Source organism: Rhizophagus irregularis, chromosome 17 (genome assembly GCF_026210795.1).
Source record: "Rhizophagus irregularis chromosome 17, complete sequence".
NCBI classification, from domain to species: Eukaryota; Fungi; Glomeromycota; class Glomeromycetes; order Glomerales; family Glomeraceae; genus Rhizophagus; species Rhizophagus irregularis.
Genome location: NC_089445.1, coordinates 3,824,730 through 3,852,064, shown reverse-complemented (window position 1 = coordinate 3,852,064; position 27,335 = coordinate 3,824,730). Strand labels below are relative to the sequence as shown.

At 27.3% G+C, this 27,335-nt stretch overlaps 4 protein-coding genes across 4 annotated transcripts; all 4 read left to right on the top strand.

The window, feature by feature from the left end:
• Positions 1–6,348: 6,348 nt before the first annotated feature.
• OCT59_009533 (uncharacterized protein) lies at positions 6,349–6,786 on the top strand (the record flags this gene model as incomplete). The annotated part of the gene is made up of 2 exons (XM_066133641.1): positions 6,349–6,537; positions 6,775–6,786. 2 exons carry the CDS (start codon positions 6,349–6,351, stop codon positions 6,784–6,786), a joined length of 201 nt encoding a protein of 66 aa, XP_066000063.1.
• A 4,543-nt stretch (positions 6,787–11,329) lies between these two features.
• Positions 11,330–13,320, top strand: OCT59_009532 (uncharacterized protein; the record flags this gene model as incomplete). The annotated part of the gene is made up of 4 exons (XM_066133640.1): positions 11,330–11,825; positions 11,889–12,323; positions 12,391–12,696; positions 12,761–13,320. 4 exons carry the CDS (start codon positions 11,330–11,332, stop codon positions 13,318–13,320), a joined length of 1,797 nt encoding a protein of 598 aa, XP_066000062.1.
• A 42-nt stretch (positions 13,321–13,362) lies between these two features.
• OCT59_009531 (uncharacterized protein) lies at positions 13,363–15,651 on the top strand (the record flags this gene model as incomplete). The annotated part of the gene is made up of 7 exons (XM_025309563.2): positions 13,363–13,422; positions 13,483–13,660; positions 13,733–13,950; positions 14,009–14,253; positions 14,318–14,820; positions 14,885–15,005; positions 15,075–15,651. The coding sequence occupies 7 exons, from the start codon at positions 13,363–13,365 to the stop codon at positions 15,649–15,651; spliced, it is 1,902 nt and encodes a 633-aa protein (XP_025168842.2).
• A 10,245-nt stretch (positions 15,652–25,896) lies between these two features.
• On the top strand, positions 25,897–26,427 carry OCT59_009530 (uncharacterized protein; the record flags this gene model as incomplete). Its single annotated transcript, XM_025327934.1, has 2 exons — positions 25,897–26,155; positions 26,243–26,427. 2 exons carry the CDS (start codon positions 25,897–25,899, stop codon positions 26,425–26,427), a joined length of 444 nt encoding a protein of 147 aa, XP_025168843.1.
• Between the last annotated feature and the right edge of the window lie 908 nt (positions 26,428–27,335).

Below are 27,335 nucleotides of genomic sequence, written 5' to 3'. Positions count from 1 at the left end.
ATTTACCATGACTTTCACATATAGCTAACTCTCAAAAAAGTTAGAACAACCTTTAAATTGTAATAAACAGGATACGAAAAGCCTCAATTTTCAAACTTGTGGTAAAAAAGTTTATATTATTTCCCTATAAAAAATATATATACGGTTAGTATACTGTATTTTCGTATTTTGCGAACAGTATATTTATAGTATTATTACCGTATGATTACAGTATTTTCACATACTGTATATATTCGGTATTCTGCACACCGTATCATATATACGGTTTGCGTACAGTATATTTTTCCAGTTTTACCCGTATGTTTTATACTTGTAAACAGTATATTGTTTTATATTTTATATTGCGAACAGTATACTTTTCCAGGATAAACCGTATATTTTATACTGATAAACAGTACTTTTTTCCAGTTTAAACTGCATATTTTGTACTGACAAATAGTATATATTATTCAATTAAATCGTATATTTTATATTTGCAAACAGAATTTAAAATGCATTTATAATCAATAAAATTTTTATTAAATAATATTAAATATACAAATATTTTTTATAAATAATATAAATAAAAAACTAGTATAAAATAATATACTATTTGTAAAAAAAATAATATTAGCAAAATATAAACAAAAAAAAAGAAATTTAATTAGTAATATTATCATTATTTTAAATATAAAAAAGGAATAATAAAAGGTTAGAAAAAAAGAAACTTAATTAGTAATATTATCATTATTTTAAATATAAAAAAGAAATAATAAAAAGTTAGTAATATTATTAATATATTAGTTAGATATAAAAAAGTAATAAAACGATAGTAGTAATGTTAGTAATATATTAAAAAAATTAAATAAAATACATAAAAGTAAAAAAAATATAATTAATATATGTTAACATATAATATTAATATAAAAATAAAAACATAAAAAGGTGTACATATAGTTGTTTAATTAATATTGTTAAAATTCACCATTACAATTCCAGAGAGATATTAGCGAAAGTAATTGTTAATTGATATACGTGCGTATCACTTTTTGTATAATTAGTAGTTTAGTACAAATATATATATTGTATATTATCAAAATAAGTTTTTTATTTAATTTTTATCATTATATGTTAAAATAGTTTTGGTATTCATTTTTATTGTCTTTTTTTTTTCTAAAAAAAAGAAGAGAAAAGAATATTTTTGAAAAAATAAACAAAAAATAAACAATAACGTGTTATTAATGCATGTGATCAGCGATCAGCTGAATTTTAATTGGTTAAATATAGAAATGCGAAAATTAAAAAGCAGAAGTATTTTTTTAAAATTTAAATCATACAGATTGTTTTTAAAGTTCAATTAGTAATTTAAAAGTTCTTTTTTTTTAATAAGAAAATTTGTAAAAATTTTTTTTAATACTGCTTAATTTTTAAATTAAAGCCTTAATACTAAATTAGTTAAATTAGAATTAAGAAAAATTTGTAAGAATTTTCTTTGATATTGCTTAATTTTTAAATTAAAGCCTTAATATTAAATTAGTTAAATTAGAATTAAGCAGTATTAAGAAAAATTCGCAAGAATTTTCCTTAATACTGCTTAATAGTTAAATTAGAATTAGGGAGTACTACACATATTATGTAATTATTATAGGGGGTAGTTAAAATTTTACGTTACACTTATTTAAATCATATGATTTATAAATATTATAATTTGATTGGTTATGAAATCTAACAGGGGGGGGGGTGGGGTAAGGTTTATAATAAAATGAATATTACGTGATATGTGTAACTCCTCTAACGTAATATGGGCTGATTTATGGAATTAAGTTTTTATATTCAAAAAACTAACTTTATTAAGCAAATGCAAATACAAGTTACATGAAAATGATAGATTCACACCAGCTGACATAAATAAAATTGATTTGATTATATTATTTTTTGATTTTTTTTAATAATATCATTAAAATTAAAAAATTTAAATATAATTGTCATGACAAAATATTGAATAACTTAACGTGTATCTGTGCTAGATGAATGAATTTATATTCATTAGAAAGAGGTAATCAAGAGCTATCTATAAACCAAATATCGCATGAATTGAATCACAAGTTGCTGAATAATTACGTTCAATGTATTTGTTTTTAACTTTTGACTTTGATCGTTAATATCTTCACATCTAGTAATTCAATTTGAATGATCTTTTTTCGTTCAGGTAGTTTAGGTTCTGGCCTTTCATATGAATATAAATATATGTGTTTAGCATGTATTTACGCTGATATATTAACGATTTTGTTAATTGAATAAAACTCTGATACAAAAATTTTTAAAATTATAATTCTTACCAAAAGATGATCTTTACAGGTATTATTGAGCTCTTTTTACTTTACTTAATAAGGTTTTATTTGCTATTTCTGTTTTAAATTGAATAAATTAATAAAATCAATTTTAAAAAGTAATTAACAAGTAGAATAAAATTAGTATAGTAAAAAACAAAAAAAAACATCTCAAAAACTCTAAATCATAACTCACATTTTTATTTTGTATATATTTTTACTAAAAAAAAGAAGGAAATAAGGTTAAAAATAAATGAAAAAAGACTTTTCTTATTAATAAAAATTATTAATATTTGTTTTCTTAATTATTGATTAAAAAAAACCTGCTATATATGCCTATAAACTTTTCTAAGTCACCTAACAAAAATCTGATTGAAAAGTGATTGAAAAGTGATTGAAAAGTGATTAAAAAAGAAAGTAGTTGCCATTGTTATTTTTGAATAAACGTTAAAAAATTTTTTTTTATTTTTTGATAGATTTAGATCATCTGATTATGTAACACATATAATTTAAGCTTGTGAAACATAATTCTTGTTAAAATGTGCAAATCTTTATGAAAATCTTAATTTTGGCTAATTCCACAAATTGGCGAATATAAGCAGTATTAAGAAAAATTCGCAAGAATTTTCCTTGATACTGCTTAATTTTTAAACTAAAGCCTTAATACTACTAAATTAGTTAAATTAGAATTAAGCAGTATTAAGAAAAATTCGCAAGAATTTTCCTTGATACTGCTTAATTTTTAAATTAAAGCTTTAATACTAAATTAGTTAAATTAGAATTAAGCAGTATTAAGAAAAATTCGCAAGAATTTTCCTTGATACTGCTTAATTTTTAAATTAAAGCTTTAATACTAAATTAGTTAAATTAGAATTAAGCAGTATTAAGAAAAATTCGCAAGAATTTTCCTTGATACTGCTTAATTTTTAAATTAAAGCTTTAATACTAAATTAGTTAAATTAGAATTAAGCAGTATTAAGAAAAATTCGCAAGAATTTTCCTTGATACTGCTTAATTTTTAAATTAAAGCCTTAATACTAAATTAGTTAAATTAGAATTAAGCAGTATTAAGAAAAATTCGCAAGAATTTTCCTTGATACTGCTTAATTTTTAAATTAAAGCTTTAATACTAAATTAGTTAAATTAGAATTAAGCAGTATTAAGAAAAATTCGCAAGAATTTTCCTTGATACTGCTTAATTTTTAAATTAAAATCTTAATACTAATTTATAAAAATGATTTATAATTGAGTTTTGAATTTAGTATTATCAATCAGACTTTGAACTTAAAAATTAAACAGTATTAACAAAAATTCTTGCGAATTTTTAATAATTGTGATTTTACATCAGTGAGTTTTTGGGTAGTATATATTAGTGGATACTAGTATTGTTTGATGCTTTAAAGTGTAGAAAAACTTACGTCAAATAAATAAAAACTGGCAAAAAAATCAGATAGCCAATTTTTGGCTATATTTGTCCAATTTGTAACTTTTTGTAGCTGATTTTTTAGTACGAATTGACAAAAATTGGATATGCCAATTTTTAAATTGCATATTCAAATCGGATTGCTGATTTTAGCTATATTTGTCTGATTTGTGACTTTTTACAGCCGTATTACCAATTCTTAACTACATTTTTCAGTTTTTTCACTATACAAAAAAATTGTATATACTGTACATTATGAAATATATATTTTTATAAAAAATTATATTGTAATATTGAATTAAATTTTAAAAAATATTTTATTAAGCAATATTAAATAAAAAACTAATCTTAAATAATTAAATTTTAAACAAAATACATTTAAGAATATAAATTTACTTGTAATTCAATGTAATATGCACAATTATAAAAATTAATAATTCCACAAATATTAACTGTACCTTCATTAAAATAAATATTCAAGTAGATTCTAAGCTGCTGAACAATTTTCAATTAATAAATAAAGTCGATTTGCTTTGGCTAAAGTACTCAAAATACGCTCTGAAGTGACAAAACGGAAAAAAATAAAATTCGTGAATGAGTACCGTTGTGAAAATCGTGAATAACTCATCAAGTATTAACTGTACCTTCGTGAAAATTAATATTCAAGTAGATTTTGACATGCTGAACAATATTCAATTAATAAATGAAGTCGATTTGCTTTGGCTAAAGTGCTCAAAATACGCTCTGAATTGACAAAATGGAAAAAATAAAATTCGTGAATGAGTACCGTTGTGAAAATCGTGAATAACTCATCAAGTATTAACTGTACCTTCGTAAAAATTAATATCCAAGTAGATTTTGACATGCTGAACAACTTTCAATTAATATGAGAAGTCGATTTACTTTGGCTAAAGTGCTCAAAATACGCTCTGAAGTGACAAAATAGAAAAAATAAAATTCGTGAATGAGTACCGTTGTGAAAATCGTGAATAACTCATCAAGTATTAACTGTACCTTCGTGAAAATTAATATCCAAGTAGATTTTGACATGCTGAACAACTTTCAATTAATATAAGAAGTCGATTTACTTTGGCTAAAGTGCTCAAAATACGCTCTGAAGTGACAAAATAGAAAAAATAAAATTCGTGAATGAGTACCGTTGTGAAAATCGTGAATAACTCATCAAGTATTAACTGTACCTTCGTGAAAATTAATATTCAAGTAGATTTTGACATGATGAACAACATTCTATTAATATAAAAAGTTAGTTTACTTTGGATAAAGTGCTCAAAATACGCTCTGAAGTGACAAAACGGAAAAAAATAAAATTCGTGAATGAGTACCATTGTGAAAATCGTGAATAACTCATCAAGTATTAACTGTACCTTCGTGAAAATTAATATTCAAGTAGATTTTGACATGCTAAACAACTTACAATTAATATAAGAAGTTGATTTACTTTGGATAAAGATCTCAAAATACGTTCTGAAGGTAAAAAAATTTGTAACTTAATACTACTGTATTATATAAAAAATGTAAATAATTCCAAAAATATTAACTGTACTTTTATGAAGATTAATATCTTAACAGTTTTAAACTTACTGAACTACTTTTAATTAAAAGAATAAGATTTACTTTAACCAAAATGCTCAAACCATACTTTGAAATATGTGTAAAAAAAATATAATATTTGTTTATATTTTAAATTATGAGTTATTTAATTTAAATGTGTTTATATTTAAGAAAAAAAATATTTTAATTCTATTTTATAAAGTATTTAAAAAGTATTTTAGTAAAGTTTTTGAGGCAAAAAAATAATTATAACTGAAATAAAAAAAATCTAAGTTAATAAATAAATATTAAACCGTAATACATAATCACATGTTATATATTAAAATTAGAAATTTTATATTAAAATCGAAAAATCCTACTACAAATAGCCAAAAATCGGCAATTTCATGTTAAAAATCAGAAATATTATATTAAAATCAAAAATATTTATTAAAATCGGAAATATTATATTAAAATTGCCAAAAAATCAGATAGCCATATTAAAAAGGCAAAAATCTGATTTTTATTTATTTGACCTGTGTATATCTGTAGAAAATACGTTATAAACGTATGAATTTTAATATACTGTAGAATAATACGTATACCGTATCCTTCATTTACAATATTTTTGTGAACCGTATACAAAATACCGATATACAGTAGAAATGGTATACGTTATAGACGTATGAATTTAATATACCGTATCACACAGTATGTTTACCGTATACTTTATTGTATTTTTTACTAAACACATTTTGCAAACAGTATACATTATACTGATATGCCGTATGTAAAAATGCGAACTGTATCAAAAATACGTATATACAGTGTAAAAACCGTATACATATTTTTTATAGGGTTTAGAGAAATTTTCGTTAAAATAGCCAAAAAGTGACTTTACACTTTTCTCATGAACACAGTTTTTTCTCATGAACAAAACTATACTAAGTAAAACTGCGAAATAACGTATAAATATTCAGAAAATAAAGTTTGTTTGTGTGTTGTTATGTATTAAATAGAAGATTTTATCATATTAATGAAAATGAATATTATATTCTATAGATAATGCCTTTTAAATGGTATACAGCACTGGTCGCACAAGATCCTAATAATCGTAAAGCTTTTAAACGGTCAAATGGCAGTTGGATAGTAGTTGATTATTCTTCTGGTCTTCGTGTTTTGGATTTGCATAATGAGAAAAAGGCGTTTGATTTTACTTATGAGACTACAGAAATTACCTCTGTTGCTGATAAGGTTGCTTGCCGAAACCTGTTTGGCCTAATGCCGAAAGGTGAAACCTCTTATATAGTGCCGAAACGCCGAAACGCCGAAACTGCGAAACCTGTCAAAATTGCGAAACTGCCGAAACATGCCGAAACCTCTATAATAGGTTTCTCCGTAGTTTCGGCATAGTTGATCATAAGATTTGCATATAGTTACGCCAAGTTACACCAATTAATAATATAATTTAGATGATCAAATAATCTACAGATAAAAGATTAAACTTCAATATTTTACCGTCGTCTTAGTTCTTTTAAGCTTTATCTAGTGTTAGAATTTTCATTTCTAACTCCCATATTAATATTATGATATTACACGTTTTTACAGTTTTTTTTTAAGGGGCTTATATTCATTAAAGGAAAATGCGTAACATGCATTTAATAAACCCAATTCCGTCATCTCCTTTAACACTGAACTAAAGTTTCTTTTACTTTCTTCCGTTTTCTTAATAATAATATTAATAATAAACTGTTTCAAATGACTGATCACATAGAAGATTCACCCATTAAAATGAAAAATAGAGGAGGTCGGCCACCTAATAGCATTTGGGAAGATATTAATAAAGGAGAAGCTGTTGGTTCTGGCAAATTTGCCGCCTCCTGCAAGTACTGTAAGAATACATGGTCACGCGGTGAGCTTCAAAGCTCGAAGAGCATCTTTCAAACCATTGTCCAAATGCGCCAGCAGCAGTTGTTAGAAGGTATATGACTAAAGTAATGGAACGGCAAGATAGTCAAGTCATCCAAAAAAAGAAAATACTCTAAGGTCAAAGTAACATGGATGATTACCATGATTCAACAGAGCTTAACGAACAAAGATGTACACGAATTAATCGTGCATTAGTTAAATTTTTTATTGCGTGCGGAATTGCGTTTAGAGTAGTGGAACATCCCTTTTTCATCAATTTTATAAAAGAGCTTAATGCCGGGTACAATACACCAACAAGGGAAGTATTAGTAAATCAACTACTTGAACGTGAATTAGGCTCAAGTGAACTTCAAAGTTAATTCTGAGCTTGAAAAGGAAACGAATTTAACGTTAGGTTTGTTAAATTAAATAGGCTATCATACGTCATTTTTATTTAATCTTACTTACTATATAATATTAATTTATAATTTAGCCTTTGATGGTTGGACGTCTGGTACACATCGTTCAATTTGGAACTTCATTGTAATGACTCCGTCGCGTAAAGAATATCTTTATCAACTTTCTGATTTGTCTGAAAATTCGCACACTGCAGAATATCTAGTTACGGTAATTGAAAAGGTTATAGAAGGTATTGGAGAAGATCGAATATGTGCTGTAGTTTCCGATAATGCGGCCAATGTTCGTAATGCACGAAAAATTATACATGAGAATCATCCAAAGATTGAGAATGTGCGATGCGTTGCACATTCTATCAATTTAATTGCATGCGACATCGTCAAGGAGAAGTTTGGGGAACGTTTATTAAAACGTGTTAATATTTTGACAACCTTTTTTAGAAGTTCTCATCAGGCTAATGCAAAACTTGCTCAAATAATTAAAGAAAAAGGAATTAGTGGAGGAGGATTAAAATTATATTGCAAGACACGCTGGACTACTGCTAGTGAATCCGTAAATTCAGTAATAAATTTGGAATCAGCACTAGAAGAAATGGCCAGCGATCACGATAAAGTGCTAACAAATGATAAAATAAAACCGATTATTCAATCGAGAATTTTTTTTTCAAATTTACGAGTTCTTGGGTTTGTTCTGGATCCTCTAAGAAAAGCGGTACTTTCATTAGAATCGAGAAGAGCTACACTTGCAGATTGTTTCCTGAGCTTGGCAAGACTTGCAGCTACATTAAAAAAGTTACCCAAATCATTAAATCCTGCATTCCGAAGTCATTGTATCAAAGTAATAAATGAAAGATTTGATGAATTCGATGATGATAAGTATATTACTTGTTTTTTTATGGATCCCAGATTTAGAAACGCGCCACTTAAAAAATGCGCCCTCATGAGAATTATCAAATGTGCAGCTTCAATCGGGAAAAATTTAGGTTTCGACCGTTACGAAGCTGAAACTTTATGCGATCAAATACAGAAATATATTAATGAGCAAGAGCCATTTGACCTAGATATCGGTTTTGCTAAAGATAATCCCGTGAATTGGTGGAAATATATTAATACCGAACCAGAACCAGATGTCCTGCCAAGAATTGCAAGTTATCTATTTGCAATATGTCCTAACTCAGCAACTTGCGAACGTGGATTTTCGACTTTAGGATGGCTATTTCATAAACGTCGCTTAAATCTTAATGTGGATAAACTAGAATCCATGTGCAAATTAATTTTGTATTGGAAATCCAATTCAAAAACTGAACTTGGATTTTATGGAATTGATCAAAAAAAGAATACTCGTCTTAGTGATGCTGAGATCAATATACGTATTGCAGAAGCTTTTGCAGAAGATGACGATGAGGAATATAATGAGGAGCAAGCTTCTACTCGAGAGATTAACTACAAGCGGCGAAACAATACCCGAAGACAATTGCCGTGTAGTAATCGAAAGTCTATGGATTGATCAATTTGTTAATTTATCGCATGATTCAATTACTAGTGAAATCGGCGATATTCCAAGAGATATATTGGATGATTCAGATGAAAATAATGCGGAAGATGATGAAGTTGATGATAGTGGTAATAACAAGAGACCCGGAGAAGGTGACTATGATTATGATATAGATGATGTATTAGGTATGGATGACGGTGATAATAATGACGATAATTATGATGATAATGAGGAATAATAATAATGAGAAATAATTACAATAGTTAATCCAATGAGAATTAATTCTAATATCATGTGATTTAAATAATGATACTATTTAGGAAATAAATGATGTAATTATGCAGGGCAAAATATTCGCGATCAAAGTCCAGTTAACATATAATTATGCAGGCAATGCAGGCAATTGTAATTTTATATTATATTTTAAAACATTGCAATTTAATTAAGGAATAAGGATAAGCATATTATATTTTAAAAATAGTGCAATTTAATTAAGGAATAAGGATAAGCATATTATATTTTAAAAATAGTGCAATTTAATTAAGGAATAAGGATAAGCATATTATATTAGAATCAATAAGTTTTAAGGACTTCGTTAATTAAATTTATTACATTAGATCAATAAATTTTAAGAACTGCGTTACAAAAAAAAATTTAGAACTGCGTTAATTAAATTTATTACATTAGAATCAAAACTGTGTTTATTTTGTTACAAATACTTTAATTATGTAGAATGTTATTATGTTCATCAGTTCATGTTTTAAACATTATAACGAATTTTAAAATTATTATAAATATTATGAAATTTGAATTTTTTTTCGCAATTCAAAACCAAATTGTATTTTAATTTTCAAATTGTATTTAATTTTCAAATTTCAAGTTACGAAAAAATCATAAAAATAAAAAATGGCAGCATTAGTACCTTTTGTCCCACCGCCACCACCAGTATTCCAATGGACGATTAACGCAGCTAGGCAATTAATCGTGGAGCGGAGAAACTTACATCAGCAATTCGAAAGAATTGCAAACCGTCATCATGTAAATGCATGGACAATAATAGCAAATAGGGTGTTCGTTGCGAACGGAATTTGCAGCGACACCCAGGCAATGCCAAACAAAATGGAATGCCCTCAAACGAGGTTATGAAAACCTCAGTAGGATAATAAATAATAATGATGACGACATTCCTATTATAAGCCCAAATAGTTTCGATAGAGCGTGTTTTGCTGATATGAACGATGAATTCTGGTTACAAACTGGTAATTATTATTAATTATTATTTTAAATTAATTTTATTTAGGCAATTCATTCAATTCATTAATATTTTTATTGGATTTTAGATCTGTTTAGACGAGAGTATCGACGGCAGCATGCTGCGCATGATCGACGTCGATATGAATATAGATTGCGAAGGGAAAGAAGAAGGTCGCGATCAGGTCCCGATCGAAGTAGATCGAAGTAGAGATAGAAGACGAGATAGAAGTAGAGATAGAAGACGAGATAGAAGTAGAGATAGAAGACGGGACAGAAGTAGAGATAGAAGAAGAGGTAGAAGCAGGTCCCCACATAGAAGATAAAGATATTATTAAATTTTAATTTTTATTATATTTTTAATCGTGTATTTTATTAGTTTAATATTAAATATTATAAAATAAATATTTACATACAAAAAATCATATTGTCTTTAATCTTTATTCTTATAAATTGTTTAAATGCCGAAACTCTAATTAAATCATATAGAAAGTATTGCCGAAACGCCGAAACAGTTTCGGCAAGTTACGGCAGTTTCGCGATTTTGATAGGTTTCGCAGTTTCGGCATTTCGATGATTTCGCGAAACTAGTTTCGGCAGTTTCGCGTACGCCATTCTGCCGAAACCCTCTAGTTTCGGCAAGCAACCTTAGTTGCTGAGGAAAAAAATTCTAATGCCGGTTATCTTTTTATTCGCAATCAAGAAACAGATCAGTCATTAATACCACTTTTACTGGGTTATGTAGTATTTACAATTGCAGGTATGTTTACTTTATCAGCAAAACTTTGAATTCTAACTCGGATCTAGATAGAATACCATTAATAATATAAATTTATTATTTATAGGCAAAAAAAGATTCAAATTGTCAATTTTAGAGAGTAACAATCAGTTACTTTTTTATTGGAAGGAATTTGGCTTTGATACATTATATACCGAAAAAAAAGCACAAGGCCTTGAGCGAGTTGCATTTCATTATATGCTAAAAAAATATGGTCTTGATTCTAACAATTCCATTCAATACATTTTTGGCCTCAATGTTCCAGAAATAGTTAACAAGTTAAAAGAACTTGTTTATGAAAAATTTGCAACTCTTTTCCAGGATCAAGAACCGGAAAATCCAAAATTAGCCAATGCAAAAAAAAAAGAAGCAACATTACGCTGTAGTTTAAAACGAGATCAAGAAAAAATTGATACAATACTTTATGAAAATGATGAAAATAGTGAAAATATTATCCTTCATGGAATTCAGGTTGAATCTAGAGGAAAACTGTTATCCCCGAAAAAAACACAAGTTTTGATGTTAAAAAATATGGAACATAAAAAAACTATTTATTCTCAAAATAGAACTATTAAAACATTAAAAGAAAAAATTACTCCAAAAAATGAAACAGATATTGACAATAAAAGAGAAATTAAAAAATTGGTAGCAAATGAAATTGAAGAAAAAAAACTTGGCTCAACCATTTTTATGAGTACTTCACATTATCTTTCCATCCTTCTTTAATTACCATGCCCTAATTGTCTTGATAACGTAGTATCTAACCGAAAATTTCATACTACAGTATTAGGGTTTAATATAACTTGTAATATTGATTGTCTTCTTTGTAAAACATCAACGCAATATTCAAATGAAGATCCAGAAATAAAATATTCTCATTTAGTCGCTGGGGCAACACTTTCTGGTGAAATAAACCGAAACTCTCTTCAAACTGCATTAGCAACGATTGGAGTAACGAACCAATGCAGCAAAACATCTTACCATAATTATCAAAATCGAATGTATAAACCCATTGTTGAAAGTGCAAAAATGAGTAGTAGGACAATTCTACTTGAAATTCTGGATCATTTGGAAGATACATGTTTACCAGGACAAGAAAAAGTGTTGCCTATAGGCTTTGATTGTTCGTGGTCACATTCACGTAATGCACATCAAGCCAGTGGAGAATTCTTATATTTAGGAGACTTTTCTGGTAATATATATAAATGTCATATAATAAATGAGCAGAATAATTAAATTAAACTTTATTTTATTTTTAGGATATGATTACCAACCTGTAATTGCATTTCATACAATAGAGAATTCTCGTACAATACAATTATCTGATAAATCTTCGGTTGTAGTACATAATGGAAATTTCAATGGAACGTCAAGACAAATGGAACACGCAATCTTGCTTGCATTATTAGATGATATAATGCCTATATTAGAAGAAACTGATTTTACCCTACATATATGTGTAGATGGTGATCTTGAAACTAATCGAACCTTGGCATGTGTTCCTGCAGTAAGCCGCATATTTGCTGATCTAAAACATGTTAGTAAAAATATCCGAAAGAATTTATGTAAGTAAAAACTCCATAATCATTATTTATCAATTTTAATACTAATATACAAATAAATTAATAGTAAAAAAGCAATATTCACGTTGGCATTCCTTTGAACAACATATTATGAGATATTTCAACTCTTGTATATTTAGTGCTGGGATTCAAAGAAAAAACAATAAAAACAATATACCGACTGAAGAAGAAACACGGTATATACAAGTGGAGGGTTTGATTCGACATTTACTTGATGATCATAGTATATGTTGGAGTGATGTTTGTTGGATAAAAGATAACCCAGAGTTACAGTTGCAACAACCTACTCTAAAAAATTATACCAAAGCCGAAATTAATAATTTTAGAGATGTTATTACAACAATTTTTCGTGTACCATTTGGCCAAGGACTTGTAACTACACTCCGTACCTCTCATAATGAGACATTCAACAGGAAAATTCTCAAGTACTTGGATAAACGAATCGATTATTGGGCTTCATATAGTGTACGACATGCATTAGCAGTAATTGATCAAAATGATGGATTAGATGCAATGATTTCAAAAGTCCATATAGCAGCTACCGGAACAGATTTTTCATATTCTGATATATGTAATATACTGAAATTTGTTCACGAAAGATCTTAGCAGGTTATTAAAAATCAGAATACCATTCAACAAAGAAATGAAATGAGAAAAGAAAAATATGCAAACGAAAAAAAAGAACTTGCCGGTTTTGATTTTGATAAGGTATGTGAAAAATCTGTCAATTATAAAATATATTTGATAAATAAAATAATTTTTATATAGGAATTGGTATCTTATAAAAGTAAAGTATCTGAACAAATTCATGAAGATACTTTTTGGCCATCATTTGGAGAACTTCTAACGGATTTTGATGTAATTGTAAAATGTGTTGCATGTCATGCATTTGCAAAAAAAAGTTCACGTGGTTTATGTAGTGTTTGTTCATTTTACGTGGATACTGGTTTATGGGAACAAATAATTACTAATGATAAATATATACCCAAATGACAACGACCAGAAATACCTAAAATAGAAACACTTATCATCTTTGCCGCAAAAAATGTTTTTGGGTTTGATAGGCTTCGAAATGGACAATTGGAAGCAATTATTTCTTACTTGAATGGTAATGATACATTTGTATCTATAAAAACCGGTGGAGGAAAAACTTTGTGCTATGCTTTATCGGCTATTTGTTTCAAAGGTCTTACCATTATCTTTAGTCCGCTTAAAGCACTTATGGAAGACCAAAAGGTTATAATCATTATTATTGTATTAGTATAATGCATTATTCTAATTTCTTTTTTTTTAGCGTGAACTAATAAAAGTAGGCATTCCATGTGCAACCTTATATGCTAATCTAACACAAGGAACTAGTATTCAAGAAAAAATATTTGAAGAAGTAGCATGTGGATTGACAAAGGTGTTATTTGTTACACCCGAAAAACTAATATCTAATGGAGGATTTTGTAGATTTATTTCACAACTTTATGAACAAAAAAAGGTTCAATTTGTAATTGATGAAGCACACTGTATATTAGCATATCAAGATTTTAGGTAAATATAATAAATGCTTACAATTTTTTATAATTACAAATACAAATAATTATATATATTTTAGAAAAGCTTGGACTCAACTTGGAATATTAAAACAACAATGGAAATCAGCACCAATTATGTTACTTACAGCAACATGTACTCGATCAGAAGTAGATGAAATTCTCACAAATCTGACTATTAAAAATGACAAATTCACTTTAGTTCGTGATTCTACAAGTCATCGATCAGAAATAATTTTTAATGTAAATGAACGAAAAGAAATTCATAATCAATATATTACTAACATTGTAGATATAATAAAAAGATATTTACCTGGACGTTTTATTATATATTGTGCAACACATTCCAACTGTGAGCGCTTGTATAATAAATTACAGGAAAATTTAACAAATATTTCAGTGGGATATTTTCATGGTGGTTTGCGTGATGATGAGAGAAAAATAACAATGAATAATTGGAAATATAACCATATACAAGTAATGGTTGCAACATCTGCATTTGGAATGGGGATTAATTCAAATGATATACGTGCAGTTATTCATGCGGAAGCACCAATGAGCATGAGTAAAGTATAATACAATAGTACCTTATTTTTTATCATAATATTCTAATCGTACATCTTTTGCAGCTAATCTTATTCAAGAAGCTGAGCGTGCAGGACGTGATGGAAACACTGCGATACATGTTATATTTTTTAGTAAAAAAGATATTCGCACAAATTATTCAATAATAGCAGAATATCGAGACACGTAAATATTTACCTTTTATTATTACTGAATTCTTTTCATCTTGTTATTTAATTGTATTTACTTTGATAGAGAATCTATTACGGCCAGTGAACAGAATTTGACCAATAAACTTGAACGAGTTGCAAGTAAAATTTTTGAAGTTTTTTACTATTGCATTTCGCAATATGAATGTCATCAACAATTAATTTGGAAGTATCAAGCATGGCCTGATGAAGAGAAGCCATCTGTATGCGAAAGATGTGATAACTGTATTAAAAGAATTGCCAATAGACCAAAACTAATTGATGGAAAGGAAGAAATAATGAAATTACTAGAAGTAGTTGAGTTTCTTACGCAAGAAGAACAAGTTAGTCCAGATGATATTATTGATGTTTTTAGAGGTGGAAAAACAAAGAGGATAAAACAAAAAAAATGGGATACATTGTCTATATTCCCAACTGAAAAGCGAAAGGTATTAAAAACTAAAGAACTAGTTCAGTTTGCATTGGCCGAATTAGTTGTTCGAGGTTTAGTTCAAGAGAAAATAATACTGCGAAAACCATTTGAAGGTGGTACAAGTTTATCTAGTAGTATTGTAGTAATAGGTGTGGTACGAGATGCACAAGCAAACGCTAATATGCAAACTTGGCATTATTATGTAAAATAATTATAGTATAAATATAATAAAATATAATTTCATAATTAATTTCAGCCGAAATTACAGTGTTACACAAAGATCAGTTATTGTTACACGAAAAAAAATTTGCATGCGAATTACTATGTATGTTTACTCTACCCTTAATAATTAGTATAAAACATTTATTTTTAAATTTTATTACTTTGAAAAATATGAAATTATAATTTTTTATAAAATAAAATCTGACTTCATTTTTAGATAAAATCTTAGTATTATCGCAGGTAATCATCATTAAGGTTGCTTGTCTAAATCTCCTCAAAATCCTACGATTAGTTTCGTCAAAATTTTACTATAGATTTATTATAGTTTTGGCAGAGTTTTGGCAGTTTCAGCATTTATAATAAGTTTTGGCAGTTTCGCCTTTCTCCAAAGTTTCGCCAGTTTTTTAATATAACTTTAATATAGTTTTGGCAGAATTTCGCTTTTCGGCGAAACGCTATCTTGCCTAAACCCTTAGGTTTCGGCACGCAACCTTAATCATCATCGCAAAGTTTACTTCACGTGATTATTACGATATTATTTTATTTACTAATTTAAATCAAATCAAAATAATTTCAGGAGAGTATCTTTTTCTTTTCATGTATAAAAAAAATTTTTTTTTTTGATAAAAAGTTACAAAATATTTCTTCCTTTTTATTTTTTTCATATATATACTTTCTTTTCTTTCCAAAATGAATATTGATAATTATAATAATTGAATGATCCTACAATAATATTTGATGATAATAATAGCTACAGTTATATTGCTAATAATTCGGTAAGTATTAGTATACAGTTTTGTTTTATTAACGTTGATTTTTTTAATATTTAACTAAATTTTCAACTATAGATGGTTTTGAGTACCAAAAAGAGGAAACAGAAATTGATCTGAATTCAATTTCACCAGAAATTGGAATGATTTTTGACAATTATAACTTTGCAGAACGTTTTTTTAATCAGTATGCAAAATCAAATGGACTTGTAATCATAAAAGGACAAATAGAGAAAGATAAAACTAATAAATCAATTATTGTATAAAGGTCTTTTGAATGTTATCATAGAAGAATTTGTAAATCAAAGAAGGTTATTGATCTTATGCAACAAAGAAATCGACAATTAGAAAAGATAAATTGTTCTTGGGTATGTAATGTCAATAGAATAAAGAATACAGATTCTGTAAAAATTACCAGTTTTGTTACTCATCATAACTATGATTGCAACAATAATGTTGCTCAATATGCTCCAAAGTATTGAAAATTACCTTCAAATATACTTAGTAATATCTGATTTTTTACATTGGACGATCACATAAGTGCAGGAATGCAATACTGTTTATTGTCATCAAAATATTCTGATATTTACATTTATAAAAGGGATTTGTATAATATTATTTATCATTTTAAAACTACTACTAATCATCAAAGGCAGGTAATGGACAATCAATTCTTATTAAACTTTTAGAACTGCAATATGAAGAACCAGAGTGAATTATTAAAATGCGTCTTGAAGGACCAGATAATTGACTAGTTGGCTTATTTTAAATGAATCCAACTCAAGTTCAACTTCTTATTAAATACTGTGATATTGTTATTTGCACTGGTCAAAATCAAAAAAATCGGACATATGGAAAATCGGCCAAAAATCAGACCAAAATTGACTAACATTATAAATCGGCACATCTGATTGATGCCAATCAGACAATTTGATAAAAATTCAGCAAAAAATCATTATATTTGATTGACGGCTGATTGATGCTAGTTGAAATCAAAAAAAAAAATGGACAAATGGCAAATCAAGCCTAAATTTGCCATATTCAAATATGCACTTCTGATTTATGAAAGATTGACAATTCAATAAAAATTCAATAAAAATCCAACAAAAATTCAGCAAAAAATCATTATATTTGATTGACGGCCGATTGATGCTGGTTGAAATAAAAAAAAAAATGGACAAAATAGCAAATCAACCTAAAATTTGCCCAATATTCAAATATGTACTTCAGATTTATGGAAAATTGACAATTCAATAAATATTCAATAAAAATTCAATAAAAATTCAGCAAAAAATCATTATATTTGATTGATGGCTGATTGATGCTGGTTGAAATTAAAAAAAAAAAATCTGACAAAATGGCAAATCAACCTAAAATTTACCCAATATTCAAATATGTACTTCAGATTTATGGAAAATTGACAATTCAATAAAAATTCAATAAAAATTTAGCAAAAAATTATCATATTTGATTAACAGCTTAAAATTTGCCTAATATTGTCTGATTTATGGCACTTTTATATCAAATTGCACTGGTCAAAATCAAAACTTTCGGGCATGGAAAAATTGGCTCAATTTCAGAAGTTATTCGAATAAACGATTTTTCAAAATCAACTTATGATGTCTTAAGCGCAGCCACAGTAAATTTAATCTGGCAATTAGTTGATCTATTACCGAATTTAGACTTTATTTAAACTAAAGTTTCGAAACTTTATCTTCATCTAACTTCATTCCTAAACAAAACAGTTTTAAACGTTTTGGGATTTTTTTTTAATTTTTTATCGGAAATAATGTTCCAATTTTTAACATTTTTATTTTTTATGAAACGTTTTTTAACTTTTCATTTAATATTTTCAATCGGAACATTAGTTAACGTTCTGATTTTATTAATTTTTTTTTTGCAAAACTATTACTTTAAAAAACATTTTCTAACATTTTTTTTTATACTTTTAAATAAGAAATCGTCTCCTACTTGGATACCGAATTCTAAAGGTAAGTTTCGAAGAATTTCTTCAAAACTTTATAAAAAAAACGTTTTCTAACATTTTTTTTTATACTTTTATATAGGAAATCGGCTCCTACTTGGATACCGATTTCCAAAGATAAGTTTCGAAACAAAAGTTTCGAAACTTTAAAAAACGTTTTTTAATATTACTAAAAATGTTTTTTTTTACTTTTGTATAGGAAATCGGCTCCAACGTGGACGCCGATATTCCAGATAAGTTTCGCATTTTCGAAACTTCTTTGAAAAAAATGTTTAACGTTTTTTTTTTTAATATTATTGTAGGAATACCGTAAAGTTTCGAATTTTCGAAACTTTTTGACAAAAATTAATAAAAAACGTTTAATTTAACGTTTTTTATTATATTTTATTATTTTTTTTGCAGGGAAATCAGCTCCAATATGGATACCGGAATCCCGCAGGTAAAGTTTCGATTTTTCGAAACTTTTTGAAAATAAATAATAAAAAACGTTTAATATAACGTTTTTTATTATATTTTATTATTTTTTTTGCAGGGAAATCGGCTCCAATATGGATACCGGAATCCCACATGCAAAGTTTCGATTTTTCAAAACTTTTTGAAAAAAATTAATAAAAAACGTTTAATATAACGTTTTTTATTATATTTTATTAATATTTTTGCAGGGAAATCGGCTCCAATATGGATACCGGAATCCCACATGCAAAGTTTCGATTTTTCAAAACTTTTTGAAAAAAATTAATAAAAAACGTTTAATATAACGTTTTTTATTATATTTTATTAATATTTTTGCAAGGAAATCGGCTCCAATATGGATACTGGAATCCCACATGCAAAGTTTTAATTTTTTGAAACTTTTTGAAAAAAATTAATAAAAAACGTTTAATATAACGTTTTTTATTATATTTTATTAATATTTTTGCAGGGAAATCGGCTCCAATATGGATACCGGAATCCTGCAAGTAAAGTTTCGATTTTTCGAAACTTTTTGAAAAAAATTAATAAAAAAATGTTTAAATTTAACGTTTTTTTATTATTTTTATTAATTTTTTTGCAGGAAATCGGCTCCAAATTGGATACCGGAATCCCGCAAGTAGTTTCAATTTTCAAAACTTTTTGACGCAAATTAATAAAAAAACGTTTAAATTAACGTTTTTTATTATTTTTATTATTTTTTTTTTGCAGGAAATCAGCTCCAAATTGGATACCGGAATCCCGCAGGTAAAGTTTTGAAGTTTCGAAACTTTACGAAACTTAATAAAAAAACATTTAAATTTAACATTTTTTTATTATTTTTATTAATTTTTTTGCAGGAAATCAGCTCCAAATTGGATACCGGAATCCCGCAAGTAAAGTTTTGATTTTCAAAACTTTTTGACGCAAATTAATAAAAAAAACGTTTAATTTAACGTTTTTTTTATTATTTTTTATTATTTTTTTTTGCAGGAAATCGGCTCCAAATTGGATACCGGAATCCTGCAAGTAAAGTTTCAAAGTTTTGAAACTTTACGAAATTTAATAAAAAAACGTTTAAATTAACATTTTTTTATTAGATTTTATTATTTTTTTTGCAGGGAAATCAGCTCCAAATTGTACTGGAATCCCGCAGGTAAAGTTTCGATTTTTCAAAACTTTTTGACGAAACTTAATAAAAATGTTTAATTTAACATTTTTTATTATATTTTATTAATTTTTTTGTATGGAAATTGGCTCCGATTTGCCATCCTACAGGTAACGTTTTGATTTTTAAAACTTGAAACTTAAAAAAAAACGTTATTTTAATGTTTTTTCTTTTTTTTTTGTAGGAAAATCATCTCCAATTTGTAGAAACAAATGGGAATTAAGGAATTTAACGTATACTGGATTTGTTAGAAAGTTGGGATGATTTTTTGTGAAATTGTTTTATATGTATATGTAATATTTTAAATTTCAGAATAAAATTTACTGTAATTTGCGATACAATTCAGAATACAAATCAGAATAAATTTTTTACTACAAATCGGAATAAATTTTACTACAAATCAGAATAAATTTTACTACAATTCAGAATAAATTTTACTACAAATCAGAATAAATTTTTTACTACAAATCGGAATAAATTTTACTACAAATCAGAATAAATTTTACTACAAATCAGAATAAATTTTACTACAAATCAGAATAAATTTTTTACTACAAATCAGAATAAATTTTACTACAAATCAGAATAAATTTTACTACAAATCGGAATAAATTTTACTACAAATCGGAATAAATTTTACTACAAATCAGAATAAATTTTACTACAATTCAGAATAAATTTTACTACAAATCAGAATAAATTTTTTACTACAAATCGGAATAAATTTTACTACAAATCGGAATAAATTTTACTACAAATCAGAATAAATTTTACTACAAATTGGAATAAATTTTACTACAAATCGGAATAAATTTTACTACAATTCAGAAAATTTTGTCACAAATTTACTATAATTCAGAATAAATTCACTGCAATTCAGTAAATTTATGAATAATATTTTTTAAACAATTCGGATTAAAAATACTAAGCAATTCAGATACAATTCAGACATTCTGATCGGCATCGATTGGCCTGCTAATCAGAACTTTGCCTAAATTAATAAATCGGCCATCTTTATCACCAAATTCAGCCTAAAATCAGACATCTGATTTCTAGCCGATTTGGACTATTTCGACCAGTGTTGTGATAATACATGTAAATAAAACAAACTGGTTTGATATGTATCTTAATCTTCTTGTCATTATTGATAATAATACCAAAACTCGATTAGTTTGTCAGGGATTATTATCTGAAGATGAAACAAATGGCAGTTATCAATAGTTTTTTCAATTTTTAGAGATGCTATTAGTGATTTAGCTTCTCAAGTACTATTTTCAGAGTTTGAACCAGCTTTAATCAACGCTATTTCTATTATACTTTCTGAGACTAAGCATTTTTATGTATATTTTATATTCAGCAAAATATACATAAAAAATTGAAACAAAAATTAGGATCTAAATATGAAGTTTTTTTTAAAAACTTTTATAAATCACGAAACAGTTTGAATGAATTAGATTTTGAACGCCATTGGGCAAGAATGATTGAGCAATTTCCCTAAGCAAATAATTATTTGCAAAATACTTTATATCCTATTCATCATACTTGAGTTTTGTAGTATCAGAGCATTTGGTTTACTGCTGATATACAATTAAGTCAAAGAATTGAAATACTTAATGCATTATTTAAAACAGGTGTAAGTCATACATCTTCTTTATATAAACTTTATAAAGAATGTCAAAGGCTATTTAATAATTAATCACAATATACACAACTTAATGAATACCAAAATAATATACCATCTGAGGATTACTGATAGCTTCACAAGTTCTATTTCCTGAAATAGATTTACTATTAGTTGATTTTGTTACATCACATATACTATCACTGCAAAGATAGCAAATAAATGAATCTTTATTTTATCATACTATTTGTTTAGATATAACTGATTTTGATAAAATTCAAGTAAGGTTTGATTCTACATATCTCAATTTTATATGTTTATTTAATTAACATTTTTATTATTTATGGTTGAAACATAGTTGAATAATAATGTTCCTAATAATAATTTTATTAAAGATCTTAATGATTATCTCTGAATTTCATTTTCAAGTTTATTAAAAAATATTGACTACAATGATATTAAAGAAATATGGCAGATTAAAGGAATCATTATTCCTATATATAAAACTGAAATTGGTTAATTTTGACCTCCAAAATGGTCAAAATGGTCAAAATGATTTCGACTTGAGCCCCTTCAAAAGTCAAAATGGTCAAAATGGTCAAAATGATTTCAACTTGAGCCCCTCCAAAAGTCAAAATGGTCGAAATTATGTCATAGTCATATGATTTTATAATAAACAATAATATTAAAATTCAAAGTTAACGAACTCCGCATCCAGTGATTCGATTTTTATGATCTTTACACAGTTGGATTCAGCTCATTGAGCGGATTCCAATGATATGTATTTCATATTTGTAGCATCAATATTGACGGAGTTATTCACGTTTAAAATTTGGTATTATAATTTTTATAGTAAACAATAATTTTAAAATTCAAAGTTAACGATCTCCACATCCAGTGATTCGATTTTTATGATCTTTACACGGTTGGATTTAGCTCATCGAGAGAATTCCAATGATATGTATTTCATATTTGTTTTGTAGCATTAATATTAGTTGACGGAGTTACCATATATAGCAGGCTACAGTACCCTGGGTATACTTGTAGCCGAAATCCCCCTAGTTTCAGCCTAATTTCGGTTTCGGGTTTCAGACAGTTATGGTATTCAAAAACTGCTTTCTGAAATCGAAACCCCTGGCCGAAATCCGAAACTATGTCCGAAACCTATTATAAGTCTGAAACCTAAAAATGGAAATATTAATGATTAATCATAAATTATCAATCTAGATCTACATCAAAAATTTTCTCACGAAACATTTCTTCTGTGTATTTTGTCTTCGTACTTTAAAGTTTAACACTTTAACCCACATACTTTCTTTATTTTACATTCTTTTTTTTACCTTTACTCATTACTCGTCTTTTTCAATTTTCAGTTTTCCACCTTATTCTTTTATAATAAAAGCTATAAGTTTATAATAAAGCTCTGAACGGGTCAGTTTGGTCTGGATTATAGACAGTTCAGATTAGAGCCGAAATCCGTAAGAACCGAACCGAAAAACTGGCGGTTCAGTTCAGTTTAATCTGATTTTTATAAAAATGTGAAAAATCGAATAGCTGGCCATCTAGTGATCGTATAAAGTCGGGCCATATATCATTGGATTCGTCTCGACGAGACGCGTCGAATGGTGGTAAGATCATGTCTCTAGCATCGATAGACCACACGTTAACCCACGCTAAATGATTTATCGATAATTGGAATTAGCAAGCTATCTATCGTGCTAGAGACATGATCTTAGCACCATTCGACGCGTCTCAGTGAGACGAATCCAATGAATATAAATTCGTTCGTATACGACCACTAGATAGCGAATAATATCAAGTTTCGCATTTTTTTAAAATTTTTAAGCGTTAAAAATTAAAAATTCCAATACATGAATTTATTCGTCGTCCAATAGTTGTACAAATATGAATTAGGACTCAATGGATTCGTCTCGATGAGACGAGTCGAATGGTGGTGAGATCATGTCTCTAGCATTAATAGATCGTAAGTTAATTCACGCTAAATAATTTATAAAAAATTGGCATTAGCAAGCTATCTATCAATGCTAGAGACGTGATCTTACCACCATTCGACTCGTCTCATCGAGACGAATCCATTGAGTCCTAATTCATATTTGTACAACCATTGGACGACGAATAAATTCATGTATCGGAATTTTTAATTTTTAACGCTTGAAAATTTTAAAAAAATGCGAAACTTGATATTATTCGCCATCCAGTGGTCGTACACGAACGTATTTATATTCATTGGATTCGTCTCACTGAGACGCGTCGAATGGTGCTAAGATCATGTCTCTAGCACCGATAGATAGCTTGCTAATTCCAATTATCGATAAATCATTTAGCGTGGGTTAATGTGTGGTCTATCGATGCTAGAGATATGATCTTACCACCATTCGACGCGTCTCATCGAGAGGAATCCAATGATATATGGCTCGACTTTGCACGATCACTAGATGGCCGGCTATTCGATTTTTCGCATTTTTATAAAAAATCAGACTAAACTGAACTGAACCGCCGGTTTTTCGGTTCTAATACTCGAACCGAACCGAACCGAATTTTGAGCCGGTTTCGGATCGGTTCCCCAGTTTAGCCCAAACTGTTCAGAGCTTTAGTTTATAACTGTATAACAATATTACCTATTAAAAATTTAAATAAATGTCATCCAGTATTTCAAAGAAAGGAGATGGACTTCAGAAAATTCTATGCGTGAAAAAATGATTAATACTATTGTTGAAATTAGTGATGAGCTGGAAGCTGATGATTTTAAATTTTTATATGATGAAAACGTAATTGATATGGTTATTGATATGTCTCAATCATATGATCTAGATGTTGCTTTGAATATAGATATTGAATCACGAATTTTTAATATGGAACGAAGAGAACCTGAGAATGAAGTAATAGTCAATCAAAATAGACAAACTGTTGTATTAGCTCCAGAACGTGAAGATTTTGATATAGAGGCATTAATAGCTAAAGAAATGGATGATAATGAAAACTAATATTTTTAATTAATTTTTCGCAATTAACTTTTAGCATAATAATAATAATAATAATTGAGTATAATAATTACAAATTTATAATAATGATAAAAATAATATAATAAAATAAATAAATGCTAATTTTTCATAATAAAATAAATAAATAAATAATAAAAAAGTGGTTTTGGACTTTCGGCCTATAATAAAAATAGTTTCGGCCTATATAAAGTTTTGGCCATAGTTTCGGATTTCGGCATTAGTTTCAGACTTGAGTTTCGGAATTTCGGTTTCGGCCATACCTCTGGAAGGTTTCGGCCACAAGTATAACCCCGGGTATCTTGCAAAAATCGGGGTTTGACCCTGTACTAAACAAAGCCTAAAAATTCCGTTTTTTGCAAATATCTCACGATCTACCAGTCCAATTTGAACGATCTTTTTTTTATTTTGAAGAGCTCAATGAGAGCTATCAAACAAAAAAAATATGGCTCAAATCTGATCACTAGATCACGAGATAAATGTAAAATATCCCTCTGGGTACTATACAATTCTATGAAATTTTTCAAGGGGGTACTATGCATAGGGAGGGTGCTATGGCCCGCGATATACGGTATTCACGTTTAAAATTTGGTATTAAATAGTCTTTGAATTTTAAAATTAAATATAAACAATAATTTTAAAATTCAAAGTTAACGATCTCTGCATCCAGTGATTCGATTTTATGTCTTTATGCGGTTGAATTCAGCTCATAGAGAGAATTCCAATGATATGCATTTCATATCTGTAGCATCAATATTGACAGAGTTATTCACGTTTAAAATTTTATATTAAATTATAATTATAAAAATCACATGACTATGATGTAATTTCGACCATTTTGACTTTAATTTTGACTTTTGATCTTCCCAAGTTGAAATATTTCTACTTTTGGGCTTTAATTTTGACTTTATGTATAGTTGTTCCTGTAACTTATTATATTATTTTTATGATAGATGGTATGCACAAATGTACTTGCATGTTTATCATAAATCAAGATCTTGTATGTAAATATTTCTTCCAAATAATGTCGTTTTTCATCTCAGCAGAAAATTTCATATTGCACTTATATCTACACGTTGATATTAAGACTCAAAACAAACCATTAGTTATTTGGATTTATTAATAAATTATTCTTACATTTCCTTGAAAAATGCAACAAATATAACAACTTCACCAGAGAAAATATTTTTTAAACCTTTTAATTTGGAGTACTTAAAACAAATGAGAGCTAATAATAATGTAATGATAAATCTGGAAAAATCAAATAAAATTGATAAAAAGATGAGATATTCAACTGGATTTGGTATTTTTAAAAAAGCATTAAATTTAGCTATCTTTTTAAATTGTGATGATGAATTATTAGGTATTTTATATCAGTTTATTGATGATAAGCAAAGATTGATTTTTACAAGTACTAATAATAAAAATCCAAATTCAGAGATCTTTTCTATAACTGATCCTCTTGTAGTTCGAAAAAGAGGTGCTCCTTTCAAATGGTTAAAATCATCAACTAAGAGCAATAATAATACAGTAAGAAAATATAAAAAATAAGCATTGGTACCTTTAGATGAGAATTTACGATCTAAGTCATCTAGATTTATAGAAACACATAATAATTCTATTGCTATTGATAAAGAAAATGAAACTTTAATTGATACTCAGTTACAAGATGAAGGTTTAGCAAATAAGTATAAGTATAGAGTATGTGGTAGTTTTGAACATAATGCTCGTAACAAGAGAAAATGTCCATAACAGAATTCTCTATAACTGTTTAACGTATTGTAATTACTTCTATAATTTTAATATTGTAATGCTTTTTTTTATTATGTAATAAAATTGATTACTAATTTAATTCTTTTTATCGATTGTATTAAAAGTGATGGATTTAATTGTGTTGAAAATATTATTTGCGTTGAAAATAGAACTTAGGGTTAGTTTAGAGTTAGTTGCATATGAATATTATTGCGTTAAAGGTCGAACTTAGAGTTAGGTTAAAGTTAGTTGTATAGAAAGCTTAAAAACTTTTTAAAATTTACAAGTAAATGATTGCAATCATATTGTAAATATTACATATTATATCAATCATGTAATAGCAGTAATGATTACTGGTGGCAGTAATTAGAAAAATTCTCATTTTAATAGCAATTAAATATTTAATGATATTTTAAATTTATATTAAATAATTACCTAAAATATTTAACTATATATTAGGCTATATTATTTTTAGTAAATTTCTTCTTAAATCTATATAAAAATTAATGATGTTTATTATATAGGGTTTAAAATTTGTGCGCACCTGCGCATGTGCATACCCCCATGATATATTATATATAAAAGTCAAAAATGACATTCTAAACCCTTCATGGCTCATTAAGTAAAGTTGTAGAATAGGCAAAAATACACATAGTAAATAAATTTTTAAGGCTCTATAATATGTACGTGAGAGTTGCAGCATGAATATTTAAAAAAATCGGGATTTTACTAAAATCACGTGATAATTAATGATCGACAAATTTACTATATAAAATTACCAAAAATGGAGGAGTGCGCATATGCGCGAGTGCGCACAAATTTTATTTCCTATTATATATATATATATATATATATATATTATTTATTATAGATGCGATCTTGTATAATATCTATTATATTATTATAAT